Below are 19,232 nucleotides of genomic sequence, written 5' to 3' on the forward strand. Positions count from 1 at the left end.
CCTGGCATGTGTCGAGTCCAGTACTGCCCCTGCAAATCCTATCCTCCAAACCAGGGACAGCTTTGACTTCCCCATGTTCAGTAGCAGGCCCAGTTCGTCGAAAGAAGCTCTTATGAAGCGACCCGCATCTCTACTTGAGTCCTGGATCGGCCCTTGATCAGCCAGTTGTCAACCTGTACCTGTTACCTACAGAGGAATGTGGCCATGACTGCCACGCAGTTGGTGAATACTCAAGGTGCCGCTGACAGGCTGAATGGGAGGACTGTGAACTGATAGTGGGTGTTGTTCACCACAAACCTGAGGTATTTTCTGTGGGACTGAGTTATTATGTGAAAGTATGCATCCTTCAAGTTGAGGGCGGCATACCAGTCTCCTGGATCCAATGAATGATCCAATGATGATGGAGGCCAGAGAGACCATGTGAAGCTTGAGCTTCTTCACAAATTTCTTGAGCTTTCGCCGGTCTAGTACCCGCCCTTGGCTTTCGGTATTAGGAAATACCGAGACTAGAAACCCCTGCCCTTCTGTTCCTGAGGAACCTCTTCCACTGCCCCTAATGAAAGGAGTGCACCTCCTGTATAAGGAGTTGCTTGTGAGAGGGGTCCCTGAAGAGGGACGGGGAAGTGGGGGGTGGAAGGGCTACAAATCCTCGTAGCCCCTGGACAGCACAAAGTCGCGCCTTTCATTGTACTTAGCCATAGGGGGCAATGTGGCTGCGGTCTGCCACAAAGCTTTTGTGGTGTCAGAGATGGTCTTTATAAGAGGTAGGGCAATACGTGCAGGTCCAGAGGGGGCAAGAATGTCTACCATTGGATCTGTGTCCTCCACTATCTCCTCCGCCTGAATGCCCAGGCCCTGGGCAACCCCCTGCAGCAATTGCTGTAGTACCCTGCTGTCCTCCAGAGCTGGGGCCATAGCCGTGCCCGCCAGTGCCTCGTCTGATGAGGATGAGGAAAAGACCCCTGTAAGGGGTGGCTGCTCCCTTCCTTCTACACCCAGCTGGTCCCGCGGCACCTAGATTTCTTGGGCTGGTGCCAACCCGCATGGTGTCACGCCCATTGGTGGGACTGCATACACTGCCGCTGGTGCCGAAAGTCTCGTCAGTGCCGAGGCCATCATCAATGCCAGAATTGCAGTTGGTGCCAGAGCCATCGCTGGTGTTGGAGACGTCAGAATCGAAACAACTGGGGCTGGTGCAGGCTGTACTGGTGCCGGAGGTGTTGGGATGGAGGTGCCGGGTGGCAATGGGGCTACTCCTGATCCTGCTGATGCCAAGCGTGCTGGAGGGGATACAAACAGGGCCGAGGCCACCAAAATCACCCTGCAATGCGACCCTTAGTTCTGACCTTGGGTTTGATGAAAAGCCCAGGGAGTCCAAAAGGGCAATTGCGCAAGGGGTTGCCATTGCATGGGCCACGGTGCCGGGTAAGGGTGCTGGTCCCGCACTGATGCGGACTGTCTGCTCCTACTCCTATGAGACCGATACGAGTCCGACTCCGACGTGTCTGAAAAAGAGGACCATGGGGAGTGGTATTTCTAGGTGCTGACCATTCGCGCCAAGGGCTTGGGGACCAGTGCGGCTGCTGGGTCTGTTCTGGTGCTGGGGAGTGGCACGCTGGGGTTGGAGATCGGCGGGGCACCATGGCGGGCTTTCCCCTTGAAGGTGCACAGGGAGCAACCGGTGCCAGCCACCTGCCCCATCTGGCAGGGGAGAACCGTGCTGTGAGATGGAGCAGTTCTTGGGCTGCCACGAATGCCTCTGGAGTCGAAGGGAGGTGCAGCTCCTGGCTTGGCCTCTCCTTAACACGTCAAACACAAAAAGTGTGAGGATCGCTTCTCGGCATTCACTTGCCGCAGACTTTGAAGCCCGGAGACCCCGGCATGCCCTGGCGTTGAAAGAGCGTAGTAGGGGAACCCCCCCAATCCAAAGGAAACTAAGGGCTACTAACTATTTAATTAACACCGCAGAGCTAATGAAAATTATGTATATAGACTGCTAAATGCACTTGCTGAGACAAGAGCAACAGGGAAGTTCCAGCTAACCGTCATTGGCGGTAAGAAGGAACTGAGGGGTGGTGGGTCGGCGGGGCTCTATATTGAGCGCCATAAAGGCGCGACTCCAGGAGGCGCCCAGGCCGAACTGATGGATGCTGCTATGGGAAAATCTTCTGGCTACCATGCACGTGCCTGACTGGAATGGACATGAACAAGCACTCAAAGAAGAACTCCAGCTGCAATAAGGTAAGTAACTTTCCTTTCTTCTTCAAGTGCTTGTCCTTGCGTGTATTCCACTGACAAGCAGTACTCAGAGAGAACGATGGAGTGAGGTTGCAGGTGGTATGGCTGCTTGTAGAACTGCTGCCCAGATGATGTGTCAGCAGAAAAGACTTGGACCAAAGAATAATGTCTCATGACTACGTGGCTAGAACATCACGTAGCTGCCCTGCAAATATCAAGCAGGAGTACCTCTTGAAGTGATGCCACTGAAGCCCCTTGTGCCTTTGTAGTGTGTGCCCAACTGATAGAGTAGGATCCAGCTAGAGATCCACTCAGAGACCCTCTGAGAAAATGTAACTTGACCTCACACTCACTCTGCTCTGGCAACAAACAGTCTAGAGCACTTTCTGATGGGTTTCATTCTTAGCAGATAAAATGCCAATCCTCATCAAGGGAATATCATCTCCTCTCCTTGTCAGAGGGATGGGGATTTGGAAAAAACCCATAACAGGTAAGTGAACTGACTGGTTAAATTCTGAAACTATCGTAGGAGTGAAGTTTGGGTGTAATCATTGCAAGTTTTTTCGAGTTTACCCACATTTCTGACCAAGGTGATGGTAACAAGGCAGGCAACTTTCATTGACAGGTAAGATGCAGACCACATAGCTAGCAGTTAGAAAGGTTGACTTAGTGAGTACTGAAAGTAAAGGTCCTAAGTGCAGGTTTGGTTCCTTTATTGGTTGACAGGGTCTGATCAGGCCTTTCAAGAATCTGTCTCTTAAAACTGGTTGAGTAAAGATCAAATAGCCATCAATGGCAGACGATGCACTGATTGCCACCAGGTGAGCCCATAGCAAGCTAAGGGAAAACCTGTCCCCTTGAGAGTAAGAAGGTAATCTAAAAGAGCAAGAATATCCAGAGTCTCTGAAGATATGTGATTTTGCTAGGCCCAGATAAAGAAAAAATTTTAATTGGCTAGGTAACATCTTCTGGTGGAGTCCTTTCTGCTATTATTAAGAATGTTCTCTGTGGCTTCACAGCAGGAAGATTCTAGGCTTGATGTCCTTTCAAATTCAAACCGTGAGGTAAGTGCCTCGGGGTTTGGGTGCTTGACCCTGCCATTCTTCTGGGTCTAGAGATTCAGGAAGGACCAAATGCTGATTGGTGGACAGGATGACATTTGTAGGAGCCTTGGAAACCAGAATTGCCTGTGTCACCCAGGAGCAATGAGAATGGCTTGTGCGCTGTCTTGTTGAATCTTCCATAGAACCCGAGGTAATAGTGGGATGAGATGGAAGGCATAGTTCAAGCAATCTGACCAATGTAGTAGGGGAGCTTCGCTTCTGGAGTACTTTCCTTGAGCTCCCCTGAAGCATTACATGTTGCATTTCCTGTTTGTCGAGGCAAACGGATGCCAAGTGGTGGGCTCCCACTGAGTGAAAATGCTGTTCAATACTGAGCTGTGTAACTCATTGTGATTGATGATGAAATGCCTGCTGCCTGTCTGCCAGCAAATTCTGGATTCCTAGAAGGTACATTGACAATAGTGTGATATCGTTCTTGATACCCCAGTTCCATAAGATGACTGCTTCTATACACAGGGGGATGGACCTCATTCCTCCTGGTTTATTTATGCAGAATACAGTTGTAACATCTCACATTATGAGTAAACAGTGAAACTGAACGAATGAAGCAGAAGCTCTGCAAGCATCTTGGATTGCCCGGAGTTCTGGAAAATTGATGTGCATTCTGGTATCTCAAAGAGTCCAACTACTCTGTGCTGTGTGACTATCCATGTGGGTTCCCCAGTCTGTCAGGGAGGCACCCATAATTATCATGTGGTCAGGTGTGTGGGATAAGAAAGGAACAGCCACACACACTGGGCCTGGATCTTTCCCCCAAGTTACTGAAGTCCTCACCCTGGTAGGGATTGTCATTATGGTGTTCATACCAGGTTTGGTCTATATATACTTTTTGGAGCCAAACGTCCAGGCAACAGGGGTGGAGTCTGGTGAACAGTGTCACATAAGCACACAGCACCATGTGCCCCAAAACAGAAAGGTAAATCCCAACTAATGCACATAACCAGGTCTAGCACGCTGGTCATTATGGTCTGAAATCTCTCTATTGAGAGACAAGATCTTGCCTTGACTGAGTCAAAAGGTTTCTTTTATAAATTCTATAGTCTGCACTGGGGTCAAGATAGACTTTTCCAAATTCACAGACTCCTAGGGATGATAGAAGCTGAAGCAGCTAAAATGTTGATATGAGGGCTTCTACATGTGTCCTGCCAATGAGAAGCCAGGCATCTAAAGACAATGAAGAAGCTTCATCTGAACCGGGTTGCTACTACTAGAAACTTTTGTGAAGACCTTAGGTGCAGTTGCTAGACCGAATGGAAGCCTCCTGTATTGATACTGGTCATGACCCACCATAAACCTGAGGCATCTTCTGTGAGCAGGGTGAATGCCCAAGTGAATACGCATCTTTCATATTAGGAGCTGTGAACCATGTGTTCTTTTCCAGGAATGGTATTGATGCCAGCATAACCATATGGAAATATTTTTAATAGAACCCTTTTCTTTAATGATGAAGAGGCACCCACTCAACATTCCCCATTGCAAGAGAGATTCTACACCTCCTGGTAGAGGATCTCCTTGTGAGAAAGGTCCCTGAATAGGGATTGGGAAGGGAAAGAAACTCGATGGCATAGCTAGAATGGATGATTTCCAGCACTCACTTGTCCACTGTTATTGCACTTCAATTGTGGGAAAGAGAGTGCTAGACAGCCAACAAAGGATATTTGAGGATTGGGTGGAGATGTCATTAACAATGCTTTGCAACTCCTGAGCATCCCATCAAAAGTATCTTTGGCAGGGGGTGAATCCAGGTTCATGTGGTTAACGTGTAAGGTGCAGGGTATTATGGCTTTTGTACCTTCTGTCCTTTATGAGACAGTTCATAGGATTGCTGATGGTAAAATAGTTGAGGTATAGGCCTGGGTTTGTAGGGATGTTGTGGTATTTCCTCTTTGGAGCTGGTGTTTATTTCCCCAGGGAGCGAGGGCTGCCCTGGAGTCCTTTAGTGAATGCAAAGACTCAGAAGTCTTCTAGTTGAAAAGGTTGGTCTTTTTAAATGGCAAGTCCTCCATTGCATTCTGCACCTCCCCGAGAAACCTTAAGTGTAACCATGTCAGTGTTGCCCTTGATACAGCGTCCATTGCATCAGCAGTAAATTGTCATGCAGTTCTGGCCCCAAACTTGCTTTCATCAATAAGGGCCTGAAATAGAACCCGTCTTGCTGAAATAATTCGCCCTTAAATCTAAGAACTTTGAATAATTCAGAAAATCATACTTCGACAAAATCACTTGATCATTATATATTTTGAACTGGAGGCTACTAGATGTTAATACCTTCCCTCACCAGCAGATCCAGATGCTTGGCTTCCTTGGGGGGGTTGGCTCTTGGATATTGCTACCTAGATCTTTCTGTGGCAGCCTTAATAACCAGGGAATGTGGTGTGGTAAATAGAAACTCCACTCCCTTAACTGGGACAAAGTAACACTCCTCAGCCCTCTGGGGTAGGGGCGCATGTTCCCGGTCTATGGCATATGGCTCTTACTGGTTCTGGTGTGGCATCATTCATTGGGAGTGCTATCGGGCTGAACCCTTTGAGTTGCAAGATGTTTAGGAGCTTGCGTTGTGTATCCTGGACCTTGATAAGGGAGATTAGGAGCTTCTTCACCACCCAGCATAGCAGCTTTTGAAATTGCTTGTAATAATCTGGAGGGGATGGCAAAGCTGGGGTAACTGCTTCATTGGGAAATAAGGATAGCCTTGCCAGTACGGGTGGAACCAGTGGATCTAGCTTGTAGTCTTCTATAAGGTCTGGCTGCTCTCTTGGAAGGGAGGAGTGGAATGATTCCTTATTAGATCCCACCAACCATGGGTATCATGTATGGGGCCCACTGGTCCCAGTAGGATGGATCAAAGGTGAATCATGGAAGCCCCAAGGCATGGGGTATCACCAATCCCAAGGAGTGGTGACTGGGTAGAGGTTGGTTCCAGAAAGCTCTTGATTGCCTGTGTGGACATCTCTGTTGGAGGAGGCAATGATGATTCATTTCCTCAATGACAAAAAGGCCAGATCCACTTCAATCAGCAGTGTCAACAGTTCTGTCGGACCAAAGCTGCAGCTAATAGACAGGATGGGAGATGGACTTATCCCATAGCCCAGCAGTTCTTGGTCTTTCAACCTAGGTGGTATTGCTGCCATTGTTACTGATGGTGCAGAGTCTGGTTCCGATAAAGCCCTCTTTTTATCATGGTTCTGTGACTTAGGACATTCTAAATCTTTAGGAGCTGCGCATGGAGGCTTGTACTACCTGGACATGGTGGAATCTGTCCTCTTTGGAGTGGACTTACAGGGGGATCTGCTCTTGTGTTTCTGAGAACATTTCTTGCTCTCCTGATGAACTCTGGAGATTTGATTTCCCTTGCTCCTAAATCAGCCATGTGGTAGGAGTGCACCTCACTGACTCTGGCCAACGTACCAGGGCAGGGAGAGGGTCCCCCAGGCTGGGTCTGCCTGGCGTCTCACAGCCTTTTCCATGAGATGGTTTTTAAGCCAGAAGTCCTGCACAGGCTGGGCATGGCTAGGGAAGGAATGACAAATATTTCACCTGCTCAACATATGCACTTTCCTAAGGCAGAAAAAGCAGTGCTGGTGGCTGTCGCTGACCAAGAACGAGCGGGGAATGAAGAGACAATTTTAAAAGCCCAGTGTTCTGGGCACAATCTAATTCCCATAAAGGGAGCCAGAAGGGTTCTCTGGGGTGGGAAATCTAATTAAACATGACTTATATTATTAAAATTATTTATATTAGCTACATTAAAGATAAAAGTTAAATATTTATAGATTTGGTTCCAATGTAGGCCATGCACCAGTAAGGAGGAACAGGAGAGGTGACTGGTCTGCCCCACCCCTTCTGCTCTCCTCATGCGCTGCACTGAGAGTATGGGCACAGGTGTACACCAAAGGACACTGTTTGTAAAACCAAATGTTTTAGCTACCAACAGTGCTACTGTACAGGATTAGAAGGAGACACAAAAACTTCTAAAAATGACTTCAAATACCTTTTCTGTATATGAAAAGTCACAATGCTAAAATCCAGAATTTTACGCCCTTCCAGGGTTATTTGCAAGATGTAAGTGCTGGCTTCCACTGGGAGGGTGGAAGTATTTCTTTCTATGGGGATAAGTGCTATTTCTAGCCCTAATGCCCTGTTTGGATGCCAGACTAATTTTGTGGCATTTTTAGCTACAAAAAATTGTTCCTGTATGGGACTGAATCTCTTTGTAAAGTTTTATATTGTATAAATTCAATGACACTCCAAGTTACCTGAGTAGTCCATCTTTTAGATGAGATAGCGCTGATATCTGCTGGTAGAAGAGAAGGTCAGACCAGGACAGTGGCAAGATTGCTCTGATCTTCAGTCTAGTGGGTGTCGATCTTCAATCCCGGTACAAGGGAAACCCATGCTGTGTCAATATAGTCAGTATAATTTTTAGGAACAAAAAATATAAACATTCTCAATTAACTAGATTTTAACTTAGATTAGTTTGTGAATGGTTACAAGAAGGTATTTGGTTTAAATGGGAAAGAAAAAGAAAATAGATTCCCCAGGTTCCCATCTTTTATATCTGTGAGTGCATGCCCACAGGGTACACTGAATTTGTAACAAGCCAAAGAGGAACATTTTGGTGGGAATCCCTTTAAAATATTTACAGGATACCACTACTTGAAGGCTTTTGTTTTGTTCTGAAACATCTCCACACAGGAAACTCTGATTCAATTATATATTTTTGTATATTTGATTATAGTTTACATAATTCCACTGAAAAAACATGAAGTTAGAGGGAGGAAACTCAAATAAGAAAAAAAGGGTTTAGTGTTTTAAATTGTGAACTGTTCTTATTCTTATGAAAAATTAAAATCTACTTGTGGTTTTTCCAAAATGTGTGGAAAATTATGTTTTTGCAGAATCCAAACAAGGAAACTCAAAGGAACATCAATTACTTTCCATATTTGTTGACAGTTTTAGTAAATATGTTGAATTAAATTTATTGCAAAGTCTCACTGCTAATTAGAGCTGCACAAATAACTGATCTGTTGGTTTACTAGCTGATCCAAAAAAATTAAAAAACAAATTTACTTCAGACCAACCAAAGAAATTCCCGCCCTCCCCCCTTCAATTGTTGGTGAACCAATAAAAGTTGGGAAAAAAAAAAACTGTTTGGGGGCTGAACAAAATGTTTTGCTTGACCCAAAATGAAATGAAACACTTAATTTCTGAGTTTTTAAAGAAAAATAAAATTGAATACTTATAAACAAAAAGAAATTTTGAATAGCAAAAATGAAAATGGTTTGATTAATTAAATGTCAAAACAAAACATTTTTATTTTTTAAGAAATATTTTGGAGGCCTTATGGGAGGAGTTTCAACCAAAACAATTTCTCACAGTCAACACAAAGGAGTGAAATGTTTTGGCTGATCTGAACCTGCATTTTTTGGCGAAAAAGTTTTAGCCAAAAAAATTTCACCCAGCTTTAGCGCTAACACTACACAATGAAAATAATTAAACTGAACAATAAAAAAGTGGTAGCCTGTTTGAAAGACACTTGTCAGTTAATTGGCTTACCGCAGTCCAGATGATTAAACTCATACAAAGCTGAAAAGAACGATGAAATTAAAATATTAGGCACACTTTCAGTGAAGGAGAACATTCCCAGAATCAGCATAAATGAGAAACAAAGACTCCAAAGAACCTTGGAGTGCAAGAGATGCATTTTATTGTATGCTCATTACGATGAGTAACACATTTAGAAATAATAATCCCACGTAACAGTGACAATCTTATTTTACAGCGTGTACATCATTTTTTACAGCCACATAAAACACTTATTTTTCTAAGAGATTTCCCAATTTAGCTTTCTGAAGTTTAGAAATATAAAAAAAATTTATTCTCAAGGAACTGATTCTCATCTGGTGCAAAAACAAAATATGAACATTATCTGAAACACAAAGCCACAATATAGCATGAAGTAAAGTTACAATTTATCATGTGAACAGCTCTGTGCAAACATGAAGCAACTAAAAGTAAAAAAGTACACATTATATGCATAACATTTTTGAACAGGTTTTTCATTAAATAGCCCTAGACCAGCTTGTTATATTAAGCGCCATTTGATTTGCAGCATGCTAACACAAAGCATTGTTTAAAGGGATGCATATTTTAAATGTATACACTGTAAACTGAAGATCCACCTCCAAACTCGAGTGGCAGCATATTTTTCTGGTTAAATACTGCATATATACTTTCTTACAGATTGAAAAATGCATGTTTATAGTATGGTAGAGATTTTTAAAGAATTGATTAAAAGGTGCAATTTTATGTCTATACTGAAAATTTTATATTAGCAGGTAGGACTATAATAGCCATACCTGTTATAAACACTGCCCTAAAGAACCTCTAAGTATTTTGTATTTTAATTCAAGAAAACTATTGTGTTCTTTGAATCTTTTTTAATACTCCTTTTAGAGAAGATCTTAAAGTAGCAAGAAAAAAAAAAGTGTTGAGACAACACTATCAGCTGCATTCATTTTTTCCTTTTAAAAAAATGACAGATTCAAAGGTATTTGTCATGTGCCATACTGAACAACATTCAACTGCAGTTTCAGATAAAAAAGGGAAATTATATACATACATATTTTTAACCCTAGCACCGGAACACCACCTTTGAGCTCATAACATAATGCAATATTTTTAACATCATATCCTGCCATAAAAGAGGTTAGCAGCTCTGAAAATAGTTTTAAAAAATTACTCACTGAACCTAGACTAATAAAGGAAACAAAAAGGTTTCCCAATGAAATTTTTTTTTTTTTTAAAAAAAAGGGGGGAGAAACCCCAAAATTTGACTAATTCTGGAATACACTTTCCAGGCACAATTTAAAAACATAATGACCAAGTGATTGACTTATATTCTTTTCAAAACTGCATAAGAAGTTAGAATTGGTTGCTTTGACAAAAAGTTTGTAAATAATCCCACCACAACTGAACAGTTTTCATATTGGAGACAAATGCTGTTACTGATGAAATGGATAACACAATCATCTTCGTTTTCTCTTCTATAGCTTAACAATGTATAATACTATTAAATAGAAGACATTCAGAAATCCTTCTGCAACCTTTCAGACATTCATCCATCTTTCTGCATTCTATAGTGCTCTTTAGGTTCTGATAAGCCACAATCATAGGACTATGAGATCCCTGTCAACCTTAATACTTTTAAGACTTTTAATACAAAGAATGTAAAGTTATGATTTAATATCAAGCTTTGAAACCAGGAGAAACAGTTCATGAGATTTTTTTCCCCAATTAGCATATCACAGTTTCTAAATTGCTTCCTTCTCAACATCATATATTACATTATGGCCTCTTTGTGATGCCTCATTATATGTTGATTTTTTTCTGATGGTCTACGGAATCCCTTTTTGCAGTATTCACACCTGTGTGGATAGTCTTTTGTGTGTATTGATATTACATGTCGCTTAAAGCCTGATGCATCCGTAGTGCTATATTCACAATACTGGCATTGATACACTTTTCTTCCACTGTGGGTCTTCATGTGCTTCTTAAGTTCGTTTTGCTGCCTAAATCCTCTCTTGCACCTTTTACATTTAAAAGGCAGGTCCTTGGTGTGAACTGAGAGGATATGTCCACTAAGTACAAAAGGATCTGAAGTTTTAAAGTCACAGTGCCTACACTGATGTATCTTTTTACCTTTGTGGGTTTCACTATGCTTTTTGAGCTCAGATGGACGATGGAAGCCTTTTTCACATACCTCACATTTGTGGGGAAAGTCCTTCGTGTGAACCGAAATAATGTGTCGTTTCAGGTCGCTTGAGTTGGTGCTCTTATGGTCACAATGTGGACACTGATGAGTCTTATGTCCTTGAAATAACTCTGTGTGCTGCTGAAGTTCTTTTTCATCTGTGAATGCCTGGGGACAATGCTCACATTTAAATGGTAAATCAGTCCCATGTTTGGATTTTATGTGTGTTTTTAGATTGGACTGATCAGCACATCTGAAGACACAGTGCTGACACTGGTATGGCTTTTCTCCTGTGTGGGTCCTCATATGCTTTTTAAGCTCAGATGGATGACGGAATCCTTTCCCACACTCAACACAAACATGAGGAAAGTTCTTGCTGTGAACTGCAAGCAGATGTCTATTCAGCAGTCCCTGTTCTGCAGTCTCATAGTCACAGTATTTGCACTTGTGTAGTTTAGGCTCCTTGTCCCTCAATATCAGTTTATTAGAACTCAATGGGCTTGCCTCTCTGTATCTCCTTGTATATTCTGTAAACTCATGGGTTTTGTCAACTTTATTTATAAGTTTATGGCTTTCCAGATGGTTGTGGAAACTTACTTTTTTGTTAGTTGTAAAGTCACAATCCGTACACTGGTATTTCTTCTTAATCATATGATCTGGGTGGTTCTTCATATGCCTTTTCAGGAATCCTCTGGATTTAAATTTTTTCCCACATATGTGACAAGGGTAAACAGTTAAGGGCTGTCCGTCAGGACCTATTATAACAGCTGTTTTCAAACAAACAGAAGATGTTATGAAGAAAACTGTTAAAAGTGCTGAATTAAAAAGAACTGCTCAAGAACATTTACTTGAACTTCACACATAGAGCAAATAGTTTAGTAGCTTGAAACAACCAAATCCCAGACATCTAAAATTTTAAATACTGTTAAAAGAGTTGACTGAAGCAAGGCATAAAACCCCATTGCTACCCCAATGCATGGGCACTGGTGACACTCGTTTACTGAATGGACCACAAATTAATGGAGAGATTGCCTTGTTAATCAACCTTTCTCCCATTCCCAGTTGTGTATATCTCGCCTCCCATTCATGATCACGTAATATCCCCATGACAACTACAGGAATTGTTTATGTGGATAAGTATTAGAAAAAAATGTATTTTAAATGTCTTTTAATGCAATTTGCCAGCTGGAAATTAAGAGAGTCAACATGATGTACCAGCCAGCAATCTGTGGACCATCAGCAAATTCTCCAGGGACAACAGTTTTAGAACAGTTGCACTACACAATTTCAGTGGTGGTAGGGGTTTTTTTTGTTGGTTTTCTTTTAACTAGTTGCAGGAAAAAGGATCTTTCCATATTAAACCAATACAATAAACAATGAAAAATATTCTACCTGTTTGCCACTGCCTGGTTTCTCCCCTCCTCCTCTTCTTGGCTTTTTGTTTAAGCGCTCTATTTGTGTTAATGCTATCACAGATTTGCAGGTACTGTGCTGCATTACCATTTTTGTTTTCTAATCGTGTATCCAAGTTATTTCCTGAATACAAAGATCAGACACCATAAAAACTATAAGCAAGTTTTTTCTTTGGGACTAGATGACTGGAATCACATGGGAGCAAGTCACTTTACATTACCTTAAAAAATAAATGTTCACTGCAGAAAGGAATGGGCAAGTTTTTTTTCAAAGGGTCAATATTTACCATAGTTATTGATAAGGCATTATATAAGAATTTAATTCAATTTGGACTCATTCTGAACTCTGTTTCCTCCACTCCCAAACCCTTAACATTCAGCCGATTATTCCTGTTCTTTCCTTCAACCTAGCAGTCCTTTATTTCCCAGTGGGCTCATTTTCCCTTCCCTGGTTACCCAAAACTGTACTAAAAGATACTGATGTACATTTCTGAGGGCTTCTGTTGTATATAGGATTGTTCTTATTTCTACAATGTTTATGTAATTGAAATTCCTTGAAGAAATGAGTTCCAAGTGTATGGAACCCTTACACATATGCATTCTGAATAGTTTGGTAGCATTCACTGATCAGGAAAGCTGTGGATTAGGAATTTGTCAATATTCCATGAAATAAGGGAGAGTCATGAATTTCTTAATGGAAAATCTGATATACAACTGTGTTTTTTCAAAAAATTATGAAAGCAAATGAATCTCTTGCTCTTGTATCAAATATAATTACACGTTCTCACCTGCTGCTTGACAGTCTTCATACCTTCTGGGCAGTCGTCTTTCATCTCCTATAGAACACAGTATTTTACTAATTCATAAACTGAAATTGTATTTGACAATGATTGTTTGAAACTCCTTGTGTGAGAGAATAGCTAGCTAGCAAATTTTATTTACTGCAGAGTCCTCCCCATCCTGACCGCTCTCTACAGAGATGCCAAACCAGACAATGACCATACTGTACATATACCTCTACAAATTTGCTTTCATTCTTAGGTTCTGTAAACAACACCTAGTACGAAATAACCAAGTTCCACGATTCTCTTTTGCATGAGAGCAAGTCCAAATATCTTGCTTTCCTATCAAGAACTTGGTGCATGACAAGTTTTGGACTACTTTTCTATGTCTCGATACAATGGTCATTCAGCACTTGCACGAAGAATGCTGAAGCTCTATGGGATGAAATGGGCTACATCTTAGTAGTATTCTCATTTTCTTATTCTGGACTGAAAAAGTTTTTTCTATGCTTTTGGACTCTGTGGTTCAAACACATTTTTGTCGAACAGCTAATGGGGTTAGAAGTATATCTGGCCAGGACTTTTCTGTCAGATTAATTTTCTGATGAAAATGCCCTTTTCACAACATTAAAATTTTTCCACAAAAAAATCGATTTTCCATGAGGAAAATCAAAGAGATGGCTCTTCTGGCTGCTTGCCTGGAACACTCATCAATTTCATTTTCAGCCTGCAGGGAGAAAGTTAAATTAACAAGAGTCTTCCAAGCGAGTTGCTTGCAAGCAGAAAAATTTTGAATTTTTCATCCCTGCCCACAACATTTTTTTTTAAATCATTTTTAACTTTTCATCCTGATTCAGGATGGAAAAAAATTCAAAATTGCATTTTTCACAGGGATTTCCATTTTGCAGCCAACTCCAGTTAGAACTCCATCCTTAAACAACTGACTCTCTCTTTCATGAGTCAGAGATGATCTGAGAGGATATTCCCTTAAATATGATGTATTTACAAGTTAAAACCCTACAGCATAGTAAATATATACGATATTAATAGAATATACAGAATTTGAACCATTAAAACTTCCTAGTAAAATGTTCATACTATTCAATCCCCGTCACAGAGAAAGATGAAGATCAACTTATTAAGACCTTTTAAAAAAAAACAACCAATACACAATTTGTTTTCCGTCAGAGGATGAAGAGTCTGATTATGCAGTATAAGGCTATGTCTACACTACCACTTATATCAGTATAACTTATGCTGCTCAGCGGCGAGAATAACCCCCCCCCCCCCCATCTCCACGACACTGGTTACACAGACGTAAGCGCCAGTGCGAACAGCGCTATGTCTGGAGAAGAGCTTCTCCTGCCGACATAGCTATCGCCACTTCTTGGGGGTGGATTAATTATGTTGACTGGAGAGCTCTCTTCCATTCGCATAAATTGGCTACACTAGAGATCTTACAGTGGTGCAGCTGCACTGGTACAGCTGCGCCACTCTTAAGCTCTCTAGTGCAGACATGGCCTAGGACTGAGAAAGGAAGATGTCTGCATGACAAACCCTAAGCTTATTTTCTCACACTCATTCCTCTTTTCTCAGATAAAACTTGTGTAAACCTTTCACCAGCCAGCTTCATGTATTTTAAACAAATTCCTTTAGCTTACGCAAGATTCTATAATGCTCAGTAGCTGACCTCAAGATATGCAAGGGAAATTTGCATGCTAGACATCCCTGAACTAGTACCTGGAACAATTTTAACAAAACCTTACAAACTACAATGCTTTCCCTTATATAAAACCCAACACTAAGCAAGGTATTTATTATGATTAAGAAAAAACAGATATTAAAATAATTTAAGGGCTGTCTGGCAGGCTAGTGAACAAAACGCTAGAGTTTGGGACTAGCATTTTTCTTCATTCCTTAGTTGCAAGAGTCTGAGGGCATTCTGGAGAAAGTATACACAGCCGCTGAAATATCACTTAGATATTTCAATGTCTGACTCTTGTAAGTTAATGACTGGCTACAGACACAGCTCTTTACAATTCTCCTTAGACAGAGCTAAGAGGTAGGAAAGTCATGCTCTACAAGACTTGGGAGCTAAGTTAGGGGAAAAATAAGAGGAGGCATTCCCACGAAAAGAAGAATCTAGGATCCTACCATAAGCAGCAGCCCAAGCAACAGGAACAAAAGTTTTATTCACACCAGAGTCTTCAAGTTGTGTGTCGGGAAGTGATGTTGCTTCCTCTTCACCTACAATGACCTCCATATAAACTTCATCTGCTATTTCAGCACAACCTACATTTAAGGAGGAGAAGTTGTGATTCTGGAATTAATTTTACTGTATGTTCAGCCTAAATTTTCCTTTGCTTATTTTCATATTATTATTCTGCTTAGTAGGGGTACCCACTGCACAATTCTCTTCCTTCCCCAAAATACTTGTACAGGGTTATATTGTTTTATCCACATATATTGCTAGACCTGAGACAGAAAAAATAACTATCAACCAAAAGAAGCTTGTAAGTGTGTAACTGTTGATGGTTCTTTGCCACTTTGCCAGAATAAGTACTGTTCTACTTAATAAAATGTAAAAAGTGATCTAAAAGGGTCTTGACACTCTCAATAACAAAGTTGTTTAAATGAGCTAAACAAGATTTTAGCATGGTAGTTTGTTAGGCAAACTGAAAAATTAGCAAGTTGCAAAAATCAATTACTTATTGACTTAATCAACGATCACATTAAATTCAATACAAATAATCTACTGCTTGTATAGGATAGGCACAATATGTATTTTATAATAACTATAGGCTACTCTTATTTGTGGGCAAGGCAAGGTATGATTTCCACTACTTTAAATCTGGGAGCAATTATTCACAAACATGAAAAAGTTCCTTTTAGAAAGTGACCAATATTATGCATACAGTTTTCATTTCTGGTATTATTTTTTAAATGTACTTTTTTTTTAAAAAAGAATTCTTACTAATATCTTCATCTTCCTGAGAAGAGTCCTTAACAGCCATGTAAACCATCTTTTCTCGCTGCATTCTGCCTACAGCTCCCTGCTCAATGACTCCAGCTACAGAATGTCCATTGTGGAAGTCACTCTCTGTGACAATTTCTGTTCCTCCTTGAAAAAGAAAAACACAGTCAATGTAAACAAGATAATCTAGAATATCATCTCATGAGAATTAAATTAGAAAAATGTTTTATCAGTATTTTTTTCTGTTTTAGACAGCCATTTAGTAAAACCCCGATTAAATGCTTTGAAATAAATGTTTTCTTGCCATTATAAATTTCATATTTGTTACTCATTAGTGGCACATTAGACAAAACCCTCCTTTCTCACCAGTATATTGACAAAAATCAGGGCTGAATGGTTGGATAGTACTATTCGGGGGGGGTATCATAGCCATAAACCGTGTCAGTTTTTGCATGCTAGTAGTGTGTTAAATATGAACAGAAATATTATGTGTCACCCCAAAGCTTCTATTTTATGCTGTGTTTTGAATATTGTGCTGGCAAAAACCAGACTTGAGATTCTTCCTTGAGAAAGGAAGTTAAATTGGGTTGACATAACCAGCAGACCACTACGAAGATGTTATTTCACATACTGCAAAACAGTGGATTTTATTAAAGAACACAAAACTAGCATTTTCAAACTACTGAATCAATAAACAGAACGTAAGACCATACCTATTTCCACATCATCCTCAGCTTCAGCTTTAAATATATACACTTTTATAACTTCTGAACCAAATCCATCATCTTTAGAAACATCATCGTGTGAAACCTCAGTGCTGATTTTTAAAGGTGTGCTTCCAATATGGTCTAATTTTTCTCCAACATCATCCACTGTAAAAATAAAAAAAGGACAGTGAGGTTCACGCACAAATTTTGTTAGGACTCAAGAAGTGATCTCTAGCAAGTTTTCCTCACATATTCAATATGTAAGATCCAATGGAACTACTATTATAACAGGTTTCAGAGTAGCAGCCGTGTTAGTCTGTATCTGCAAAAAGAAAAGGAGTACTTGTGGCACCTTAGAGACTAACAAAGCTTTTGCTCAAATAAATTTGTTAGTCTCTAAGGTGCCACAACTACTCCTTTTCTTTTTACTATTATAAAAGCAGTTATACAGAGTTCCTTTTCCTTTTATATCTTAGTCTATTTTAGTAAAGTACAGTACTCAATTTCATTATCAAAACTTAGTAAATGAAGGACAAACATGGTTGTAAAATGAATCACACAGGAAGCACCCTCATTAAGTAATTAAAAAGTACCTGATATTTATTCTATTGTAAACTATTAAGCCTAGAAGGTATAGATGGATCAAAAAGTAAAAACATAAGACATATCTAATATAATTAAAAAACAAACCCAGAACCTGCTATTTTAATTCTTCTGAGATTTTCAAAATGCTCTACTGTCGACAATATCTATTACTAGTAACTAACAGCTGTTATTCTTATCAAATGTGTTTTAGTCTGGCTGTGAGGTTTTGGGGTCAGTTATTATCCTTGCAAGTATATTTTTGAGATTTTGTCTCTTGCTAGTTAAAAGTTGAGATAGTAATATTTGGATTAATGTCCAACTATTTGAAGTTGAGCTACCTGCCATCCTTCATGTCTATAACTGAAGGATTAAGTCACCTACTACTCAATCTACTTACTTTTATCAATACAATCAAATTCTTACATTCAAACTACTATTAAGTGGAAGAGCAGAGTTTTGATAAAGTAAATGTTAACATATATAGGGCTGATTTCATAGCAAAGGACACTGAAAAAGCCTGATCAGAAAATGCTTGCTGTTGTGTGCCCTTTGTTAATCATGTACTGACAGAACACTACCTACTCCCTTTGCACATGGGCAGCATAAGGTTAATGCAACACTGAATATCCACTGAAGCCCTCAAATGAGGAATGAATTCCACACTTTGAAATAAGCTGTAACCCATACTGGATCATTTTCCAGATTCAAAAATATGTATATTATATTAGACATACAAAAACCGTGAGAATTTCTTTAAAAAGAGATGGGTTATTTCTTTATGACTTGGCATAATCTACTCTGAAAGTCATTTTAATGATACCTACTCAACTGCAGCAGGTTTTTTTGGTGTCACTGATGAAACTTGTGAATCTCAGAAGTCTTTGAATGAGTCAGAACAATACTGGAGCTACTGAAAACAGAACTAAATAGACATAAAGCAGCTAATTGATTAACATTAAAAAATCAACAAATACTAATGTAAAGTATTACAAAATTAAATTTCTGTAATTTAATAAAGATTAAAAAAATGTGAAAGAATAGGAGACTACATAATCTTTTGCATATTTCAAGCTTTTTAAAAAAAAGATTGGGTTGTAAATGGGGAGGGAGTTTGTAAAAGACAAACTTGGATCACTGAAAGCAATTGTAAATTTCTCCTCTTCTGGATGAGCTTAAACCTTTTTCCTTTTAATTTAAAGAATTTATGGCTGATCTTGTTTTATTGAAATCAGTGGGAGCAGGATCAAGGATCAAGCCCTTATTTCTTAAACATGTCCTGAATAACTGTATTGTATAACATCCACCACCTCCCACCTAAGAGGACTGCATGATGTCCAACATAAGAAAACAAACACCAAAAATAGCAAAACTAGAAAGGAATCTACAAATACCTTTGATTAATAAGTTTACCAGTATCAGGCTGTTAATACAAATTTTATATATGAAGCAGCTATAGCATGCACTATTAGAGCATGCTCATGTTATCAGAATGGTGTTTCCACAGATAAGACTAAATCCAACTATCCATGTGCCTTTTAAAGGAAAGGAAGGGAGAGCTAAGACAACCAAGGTTTTGTCTATTAAAGGGTGCTATCAACCTAAATATTTTGAATCTGACTATTTTATAATATCTTGGAACGGACTAATTTTCTGCTAA

General features: G+C 40.0%; 1 protein-coding gene across 8 annotated transcripts in view; it reads right to left on the reverse strand.

The window, feature by feature from the left end:
- ZNF711 (zinc finger protein 711) overlaps nucleotides 1–19,232 on the reverse strand; it is a 75,447-nt gene that overhangs the window by 28,457 nt on the left and 27,758 nt on the right. For 3 of the 8 annotated variants that reach the window (XM_048863117.2, XM_048863118.2, XM_048863120.2), the window contains 6 exons: nucleotides 16,997–17,155; nucleotides 16,284–16,430; nucleotides 15,464–15,601; nucleotides 13,316–13,363; nucleotides 12,508–12,651; nucleotides 9,043–11,882 (listed from right to left, as the gene is read on the reverse strand). In XM_048863117.2, coding sequence (XP_048719074.1) covers nucleotides 10,705–11,882; nucleotides 12,508–12,651; nucleotides 13,316–13,363; nucleotides 15,464–15,601; nucleotides 16,284–16,430; nucleotides 16,997–17,155 — 1,814 coding nt within the window. In that variant the 3' untranslated portion in view covers nucleotides 9,043–10,704. Of the gene's footprint in view, nucleotides 1–7,618; nucleotides 7,759–8,918; nucleotides 8,949–9,042; nucleotides 11,883–12,507; nucleotides 12,652–13,315; nucleotides 13,364–15,463; nucleotides 15,602–16,283; nucleotides 16,431–16,996; nucleotides 17,156–18,399; nucleotides 18,548–19,232 lie in introns of those variants that run through there. The other 5 variants (XM_075132428.1, XM_075132429.1, XM_048863123.2 and 2 more) reach the window with 4 other exon arrangements.

This window comes from Caretta caretta, chromosome 9 (assembly GCF_965140235.1).
Source record: "Caretta caretta isolate rCarCar2 chromosome 9, rCarCar1.hap1, whole genome shotgun sequence".
In the NCBI taxonomy this organism is placed as follows: domain Eukaryota; kingdom Metazoa; phylum Chordata; order Testudines; family Cheloniidae; genus Caretta; species Caretta caretta.